The 9,446-nt window shown below is 43.4% G+C and overlaps 1 protein-coding gene across 12 annotated transcripts in view; it reads left to right on the top strand.

Moving 5' to 3' along the window:
* The first annotated feature begins 364 nt into the window (after positions 1-364).
* Positions 365-9,446, top strand: part of fbrsl1 (fibrosin-like 1) — a 284,114-nt gene continuing 275,032 nt past the window's right edge. For 3 of the 12 annotated variants that reach the window (XM_084947107.1, XM_084947106.1, XM_084947102.1), the window contains exon 1: positions 365-1,705. In XM_084947107.1, the coding sequence (XP_084803233.1) occupies positions 1,403-1,705 (303 nt within the window). In that variant the 5' untranslated portion in view covers positions 365-1,402. The remainder of the gene's footprint in view (positions 1,706-9,446) is intronic. The other 9 variants (XM_084947099.1, XM_084947098.1, XM_084947108.1 and 6 more) reach the window with 5 other exon arrangements.

Genomic DNA, 9,446 nt, shown 5'->3' with positions numbered 1-9,446 from the left:
ACGCAGCTTTACAGCTTTACACTTTCTGTTGTCTGCTGGTGAATTTAGAGAGTTGGGGGTTGAGGTGGGGGAGAGGGGGGAGAGCCAGCATGCTCGGAATGGAGAAGCTGTCAGAACCTGATAGATGAGAGTGTGTGAGAGAGAGACAGCGCAAACCGTCAGCGGGAAACGGCATGATGTGGCATCAGCTCCGGCAGACAGACAGACTAAAATAGTGCCTTGTATGACAAAGTGTACCCAACAGTGAGAGAGAATGATTTTCCCTTTCTCTCTGGCTTTCTTTTTTTTTTACACAAGCTTCCTTCCTATGGTAAATTGTAGGCCAGAGGTGGCGGAAATACGTCAGTTATGTGGGTTCTCTGAAGCTTGACTGCGTATCTTAATTTCGGATGAAGGGAATGAGAGATAGAGAGGGGAGGGGGCAGAGAGAGAGAGATTTTAATCACTCCTGTCGCTTTAAGGACACTTATCAAAGCCTTATTATGCGAACAGAAAATACCAGGAGCCACTGAGCAACTGAGGGACGGACTGGAGTGGAGGTTTGTAGGGAAACTCAACGTTATCTAAACTGGAATAGACCGCTTCGTTGCCCTATGGAGTTTGGATGTCTGTCTTATCCGGACGGCTCGGGTCATTTAGGAAACACTGCGCATAGCCTAAGTAGCTCTCAGACTTCGGATCCTTTGCTTCTGAAGCGCAGAGCGGAGAGGAATATGGCTTAAAAGTCAACGCGTAGTCCGCGGGATTATTCTCTCATTCGACAGCTTCTATCGACACGTTTACCAGGCGTTTATTATCAGCATTATCTCGGACGGATACTGTCCCGATACTCTCTCTCTCTCTTTTTTTTTCTTGCCAGACTTGGATCATGGATTGGGGTGGTGGAAAACAACAACGGGCAGCGACATGATTTCTCTGCGCTGTCTGCAGTATGCTGCGAGCTCCCGCTTTGAACGCCGCTCGTTATTACTGAGATGCCACAAAAGTTACGAGACGAGTGCAGTGCGCGGATTTTGAGCGTTTCGCCGTTTTTTTGCACCTGCTTTAGCGGCCAGCGCGTCGACACGGCGCAGATTCGTGACAGAATAGCGTGCGGATCCGCGTCGCTTCGCTCACTCTCACCCAGTCGCTCGCCTGCGCGGGGATACTTGGAACGTTTGCTTATCGTAATGGAGATTGGCGAGGTTTATACTCAAGGTCATCCACTGTTGTGAGGCTACGGTCGCCTCGTTATTTACAGAGCCCTGCACGCAGCGCTGTCTCCACGTTATAGCGCAGCGCAGGCTACGATCCTCAGTCCGGTGTGTGTGTCTGCGTGCGTGCGCGTGTGTTATTTGATATTGCGCGAGCTGTGGAGTAATATTGCTGTTTCTTTCGGACTCTGGGAGAATTCTCTGACAGCATGGATGGGAAACTGAAGCAGGGTCGGAGATGTCGATCCAAGCGGGAGAGAGTGCGGAGGTTGCGGGAGGCTGGGAGCAGAGACGCCCGCAGCCCCGACCCCAACTCCTCCTGCTCCGACAGGGAGGGACACAGTCCGGGGAGGGACGCCGCCTCCCTGCCCGGTAAAAAAGCTCCGCACCCCGCGGCCGCCGCCAGAGTCTCGCGCCCCCCGCGGCGAAAGAGACGAGAGTCCAGCTCGCAGGAGGAGGACATCATTGATGGATTTGCTATCGCCAGCTTCATCAGCCTGGACCGTCTGGAGGTAAGGAGGAAGCGGATCGTTAACTGTTTGTGTGTTTGCATTCTTCATCATGTGTCAAGAGTGTGTGTGTGTCTGTCTGCGTGTGTGTGTGTGTGTATGTGGGTCCTCACCCACTCACCAGCAACATGAAGGACTAGTCCAATTTGTAGCCAATTTACTTGAGATGGCGGTAATGAGATGGATGAGGATTACTCTTGTAATCGTCTGATATTTGTAGATGAGAGGAATCCCTCAAGGTGATCAGTGCTCGCTTTGATGTGTGTCTGTTTGGAGTCCTTGTCATGAAAGTGTTTACAACACACACACACACACACACACACACACACACACACACACACACACACACACACACACACACACACCTGTTTCTTGAAAATTACAAGTTCAGTGCGTCAGAGAGCCAGCATATGATTGGAGAATAAACAGGTGCTTTGGTGGGACAGGTTTGGATCTGGTTTGTGCGTTTTTCTGTTTTCTGCTTTCTTGACACTCCGACCTCTGATAAACTGCCTATTACATCATTCGTGTGTTGGAGGCTGACACACCACGTGCTGATAACTCTGCTGCTGTCATTACTGTGTGGTAGCTATGTCAGATGTCAGAGCAGTGATTTCAGGAAGAGAGGAGGTTCCCCTGTGACACCCTCCTTTATTTAGCTCCTTTATCTCATTACATTCAAAATGACAAATGAAACATAGCTCCCTGTGGGATATTAGGCAGACTGATGAGGCAGGTTTGTTGTTGTTTTTTTATGGCTCATTCTGAGGATGGTACTGTATATAAATAACTACCTTTAAAAATATATACCTAATATTCACTGGTGTCTGTGTATTTTAAGATGATGGCCTCGTTTGAGAGGCTGTGGATTCAATCACACCTTTCTATGTAAGCTTAACTATGGTGGCTATTAATCAGTCATCAGTCATGCCTCCTACATAGCTCTTATTCAATATAATGGTGGACTGCATGTTTGCAGCATAAAATCTTAACCAGTTGTCTATTCTGAATGTAGGATTCACTCACTTGCAGCTGATAATCAATTCTCCACTGCCCAGCTATTAACAAGTTTAACCTGTCAGGGTCATCTGTGATTATCCTGCAATTCCATTTAGCTTCATGGTACTTAAAGCAGGCGGGAAAGCAGATAGGAGTGCAAGGGCGATCCCTGAAATATTGTTGGGAATTAACTTATATGAGAAGAATAATGATGTAAAAGGCGAGTGCAGTGATGTAAAACTGCTTTAATGACACTGCAGAGTTTTTTGGCTAATCAGGCTAAGTTTCACAAGCGGCACTCACCCCAGATAAACTTGTTATCAAGTGTGCACCGAATTTGTGTGTTGCTGCCCATTCTCCTCATTCACCTCCATGTGATTTTGTATGTAAAAGTACCTTTGCCCTCTGTGCTGCATGGCAGCCACTTCTGATGGCTGGAAGACTTTGAAGTGCGCTGCACTTAATGACTTCTGGGAAAAGTAACACGTGTTGTGATGCTGTAAGACGTCTTTTTAGTTCACAAGTTGGACATCTGTCTCTGATGTGGGAGATGAGGTTAGATTTATCCTTTGAGGGTTTATCTTAATAAAAACATTACAGTAAATAAACGCTGCCTCTGTGAGAGCGAGGCGAAGCCAGATAATTATCCAATTTTAGTTTTACACATTTACTAGCGATAATAATTCTCTGTGTTGAGTGAACACGGAGAAAGAACACTGTGCGCTGCACAGAAGCTTGTGTTTCAAGGCTACGCAAATGAGGCATGATACAGCTCAATGTGAAATGATACTCGCATACCAGCTACTTGTTGATAATTGGTCTGATTTGCATGCAAATGGCCTGCGCTTATTAAATGATGTTAGTGGATCTGGTACAATTAGAAGAAGAGATGAGCACAGATAGGGGTTTTTTTTGTGCCTCTGATTTCTGTGCATGTGGTAAATGAAATCAGAGTGTTGACTTAGTGCTAATTTCGTGTATTGTTTGCTGTAAGTGACAACGCTAATGACATTTGTTTTAGCTGCATCACTGAGAGTGAAATGGCCTCTCCGCGGTGTGTGCCCACCGGAACCATCACATCGTCTGTTCATGAGTCATTCTTTCACCTACTCACCGCGTGCTTGAGTGGAGCTCATGACCTACTCTACCTGTGCTAATTACTCATCAATTATGGGGGGGGGGGGGAGCAGTCAGGGAATAGCTCTGACTTATTGCATTATGCTCCGATAAGCTGGCACACCCTCTGGAGAGCGAGCGTGTGGTCCTCCTGACCTCTTTAAAGTGACTGATGGCCAGCACGGTTGTGTTTATGTCAGGCCATACAGTCGGTCTCATTAGGATTTCACCGTCATTAATATTCCACCCTCCCCGGGTTCAGTGAGCCCATATGGCCAACATAGCAATATTTACTTGTGTTTAATCTCATTGCTTTCAAATCTCCCTGTAATCTTTTTTTTCGTGTGTGTGTGTCTGCTCTCTGATGCACTTCAGGGTGAACGCGTTTCATAAAATCTACGTCACCTTTGGGTTACTGCTGTTTGATTGTCCCATTCTAGTCTGTAACTCATGCCTGAGGTTACGGGTTACTCCCAGAGTGCTTCCACTCTAAGCTCACTCAGTGGATATTCCAGCTCAGCGCTGATAGGATCGAGCTCCCTCGATGAAGGCTTAGGCTGTGTGGTGGTCTTGCCTGCTACCCCGTAACCCCGTTTCATTACAGCCGAAAGCAATTTGCAGCCACAGCCGCATTTGATTACACCGTGTTTATTCGCTTTGAATCCCCTCGTTTCTCGCAGGAAAGCCGCTTACTTACCTGTGCAAATCGACTATGCAAACACAGCCGTGCTGCTTTATCACAGGCACCTTATGATGATGTTTTTTTTAAATGGGGGTATGATTCAGTGATGATTCAAAAATAGTCAATCTGTTGCTGTGGGCTGTTGAAAAGGAGAAAAGCTCATGCACAGTTTCTGTGGTTTTTATTTCTTTTTTAAGTAAAGAATGAAATCATTGCGCATGAGTCAGGAAAATTATTCCCTTATTTTTTTCTCTTTTTAAGAAACACGACTTTAAGAAGAAGGATAAATTAGCCCGTATATTAGTCTGAGTAACTTTCGGGAATTCTTTCAGTTCCTGAAGGCCAATTTCGTGGACATCGCAGCGATATAAAACAATTATGCTTTACAGCTTATACCCTCCAGAAGTCTCCCTGTGTGTATCGAACAAGTGAGGAGATAATAAAATGACAAAATTACCCATCTGTCAACGTATTAATAAGATGTTTGATTTGCTCCATTTGCTCTGTGAGTGATGTTGGAGTGGCAAATCCCCTCTCGTTAATCCACAATCCTTCTGTTCATCTGCTTTAACATGAATTTACAGATTTGTTTGGGTTTTCCGTTCCGCAGCGTGGGTTTCTAAATTCAGTCTAATGGGGGATTTAGGTTTAGTTGATTTAGTGATATTACAACAGTGTGAAGGGCAGGAGGCCAAGGGGGTCTGGGATTCTGGCGTAAAATGGGCTGATATATCAAAGACTCTGTCTCTTTGTGTATCCAGGGACGTTTTGCTTGCTGTTTTCCTGCATGGCTCTGTTTTCTCAAGTTTTGCACACTAATCATCCTCGATCGTTGGCTACTGAGTAGCACCGCTGGTGCAGTATGGGGAAATTAAGTCCCTTGCCCTCAAGGAGCTTGACAGTAGTTGTTAGGGAAACTGAGATTTGTTGCTTCACTTTCTCTGCCTGTGTTTTGGCAGCTGGTGCATGGATTTAAGCCAGCAACATTCCAGATACAAATATGTGTCATTATATATCATCAAGTGCTGTGATGAAGTCAGAGCAGCAGTTAGAAAGATTTTTTCTCGCCCCAGAGACTTCCCCTTAATATAGCTACACTCGAGTGTCTCATAGTTAGCACCCAGATATGACCACATGCTAACTATTTGGAGTTGTTAGTAAGGCCTGAACTCAAGATTTCATGTTAGAAAGCACACTTGTGCAGAGACGTGCTGATAAATCCTGAGCTTAAACTGAAGGTTTGGCTTTCAGCAGATTGACGGATTGTGTAAAGCTTTAAAGAGCCCAAAAATGCTATAATTTCACATCTTTTCCCTGGGTCAGCTTTGTGTTTCCGCTCTGCTCGTTGCCACTTGAGTAACATGGTGCAAACCAATACTGGCACCTTAAACCGCAGCGGTCTTTGCTGTAGTGAGATGTCTTGCTTCCATGGTGAGGCAGCAGATTTGTTGCAGGGGTTGCAGCAATCTTGCTTCGTGTTTTCACTTTCCCCCAACGGTGATAGTGCTGTGCATCATATGTCGGCACTGACAAACAACTCCGGCTTTAATTAACAAGGCAGCCCCCCGAGGCTCCGTTGCTCATTGGCTGACGCATCCCATGGAGAGAGCTTTCTTAATGCCAGTGGGACGTCCCCAAGCCCTGGCTGTCTCTAACTGTCACACACTGTAGGCGACAGCATGGATGATAAATGCATGGTCACATTCGCAAGCCTTTTCTCTGTCTGACACGAACACATGACCGAACCTCCAGCGCGCAGCTGTCCAAGTTGTATATTCTTAAAGTTTTCCCTTAAAGAATGGCTTCCTAGTCAACTGGTCATTGTGCATTTATATTGATTTAATTGTTGAATAACATCAGAACATGATAAAATGTGGTATTTTTTTCATTCAGAAAGTAATTGTTTATGAGTCCTTACTAATATAATGTTGTTGTGTCACAGCAAGTCGTGGGTTATTCATTTACGCGCTGCCTCATGCTGCTGGAATCAGCAGCTTGTCGTGTTTGTGCTCTTCCAAACACATGTTGCCAACAGGAGAGTTGCTGAGTGCCCTCTGGTAGACAAAGCATGCAACATCAACACTCAGACCGTGGTTGAAAGGTATATATAAATGCAGATCGGTCAAATAGCTAATAGATAATTAACTGTCTAATTTGCTAATGATGATGTCACTGGTGCCATGCGGTTTGAGTTTGCTTTTTCCTTTTTTGTGACCCATCAGGCCTTCGTCAATTCATTTAATCAACCAACTTTTGGTTGATGACAATGCTGCGGATCTGGAAGCAGGATGATCACTTTTGTCTGTTACTGACAACACCGTATTCACAAAAGTGTGAGGCCTGCTTAGAGATCGCATGTAACGCGTATTTGTATTAGGAACTTCCCAAAGCTGATCTAGGTTGCAAATGATCTTCTCCAAAAAAGGGGAAATGAGCATCGCAGTTTCCCAAAGCTCAACTGCAAAATAGTGCATAAAGAGATTTGGTTTACTGGCATTGTGAATACCAGCAAGCCAGTTCTGGCATCCCTTTTGTTCATTTCTAATCAACACTTATAAATTGTTTCAGCTGTTAAGATGTTAATGAGTTAATGTGCAGGTGCTTTCATTTTTAGGTGCTGTTGTAGATTCCATATATAAAGTAGGTTTAGTGCAGTTTTTTCGGTGCCTGTTTTAAGGAATATGAACATGTTTTTATTTTGCCCAATGAGAAATGTTACATGGCTTTTTGGCTTATTATAGTTTAAGAAAAAAAGGGGAGGGAGTGAATAAAAAATGTAGATTTAATTTGATTTGATTTTGTGACCTTATCATTTTACCAGCCTATAAATAGCAGCCCAATGGAGAGCTCCTGAGGGAGTCACATGTTACACTGGAAGGGCAAAGCATCATAGATTTCAGTGACAGTGGACCAAAATAGGTACATTTGTTTAAAACTACCTTCCTTGTGTATCTTCTGACCACTAGTAGAACTAGAAAGTAGTGTTTTGGTTTTTTTTACTATTTCTTGTTTAATTTGAGTCAAACATCCGCACATGCACAGGTACAAGCATGCAAACAATGCAGTTTACATTCCTGCTGCCAGTTTCACATTATTCACTCTGATCAACAGTTGGTTGCAACACAGGGAAATAGTGTTCCTGTAAAGGCAGATAAGAAGACGGCAACCTAGCAAACGTGGGCGTTAACTGTATTTGATTTAAGATGTTTACAAAAATCAGCTACAAGGACGCACAAATACTATATTAATAAGGAGCATTGTTCTGAAGTACTGTTCTTGATGGCAGTGAAAGTGAAAGTCGGTGGTTTAACAGTCTGTCTGAAAAGAGAGCAAACCTGAGAACACGTTTGATGGCCTCTTTTGTGCTTGGCATTTATTGAATCACTTGCACAGATTTTTTTCAGTTACTAACAAACAAAAAACAAGAAGAAGACAAGTTATGAAAAATGTCACAAGCTAAAAATGATTTTTTTTGTTCTTATCATGTGTGATAATATGTATTTGTTGATTTCTGAAGGTTGGAAACCAGTGGGATTAATGCCTGCCCTCTCCAGTGAGAGCTTTGTGAAACTGTCAGTTGTCTGTTTTTAGGGGTCTGAATGTAACGACACTTTTAACTGTCAGAATAAGAGCCTCTTTGTTTTCAAGCTCAAAGCTGTAAGCTTGGTGACAGTGCACACTGACACATAATAAGAGGCACATAAAAGCACGTGGGTAACTTGTTGTAGGCATATATATCCATTTCCTGCTTGTCGTCCTGAGCCGTCTTCCATCTTCCTGTCTCCGTATTTTCATTGCGGTGAATGACAGGATGTAATTACCTTCTGATTAAGATGCTGTCCCTGAGCCTGCGATGGATTAGGAGCTGCACTGTTATAAGGTTTCCACAGTAATTATCTGCTGCTGATTTGTACCCCCCACCCCCCCTTTTTTTGTTGCTTTTCACAACCACTCTCTGGCTTCTTGATTAATGAATGTTATTAAACAACAAAAGACATTTCATTTGAGTAGTTTAAGAAAAAGACATTTTGGGGAGATAACTTCATAGTAATCATAATTGTCATTCAGCTGAGGTATTTTCCAGCCCTGTGATTTTGGTTAATATATAATGGTGCACTTGGCCGCAGAAGCTCTGAATGAATGACTAGCAGACGAGGACTGTGAAGGATTTACAATAAAAGTAATGAAACCTAAATAGAGAGGGCACTCTTTAAGTGGCTCATTAAGTAATGGCTGTTTTCCTTTTCAGCCGTGTCCTTCTCTGGCATAGAGCAAAGAGAGAGCTCTGAAAGCCTGTCTTACTTCAGCCTTCATATCACTTGAATCCCTTTTCAACATTTTGTTTATGTGCACGATTGGAGGTCGCTTTTTCCAGCCTTGCAGGCTTATTTTGTAGAAAGGTTGCGGTGTCACTAAGAGTTGTGTGTTGGGGAAAAGTATTGATAATGATTTCAACAACACTCTGCTGCAAGCAAATATAAAAGCTTTTGTGTGTGTGTGTGTGTGTTTGCTTGTTTGCAAGAAACAAGCTGTACTTGAGAAAGAGAAAGGACCTGAGTTTACCAGGTGACATATTAGAGTTGAAATGATGATATGGTTTATGTACTTTAAATAAAGATACAATTAGCTGCATAATGTGACAAAGAACATGCCTCTTTGGCTTTATCCCGGTTTTAAACTAGGCAGAACTTGCATAATTACTACTAAACGTAAGCGTAGAAGTGCAAAAGTCTTGGATCAACCTTTATTTCTTTACATTTTGCTAGGAAATCGGTACGGGGTTGAGTTTGTGCAACTCTAGCAAGCTTAAAAGTCAATATTTCGTATGGCCGCATTTATTTTTCAACATAACCTGAACTCTCTTATGTGACCTTCCTTTTATTTATTAAAGCAATCATAAGGAATAGTTCTCCAGGCTTCTTAAAGTACATTCAAAGCTCTTCTTTG

This window comes from Perissodus microlepis, chromosome 12 (genome assembly GCF_051167445.1).
Source record: "Perissodus microlepis isolate ML-2025 ecotype Zambia chromosome 12, ASM5116744v1, whole genome shotgun sequence".
Lineage (NCBI taxonomy): Eukaryota > Metazoa > Chordata > Actinopteri > Cichliformes > Cichlidae > Perissodus > Perissodus microlepis.
Note: the sequence above shows the minus strand (reverse complement) of the source record. Positions and strands in the feature narration are given on the sequence as shown.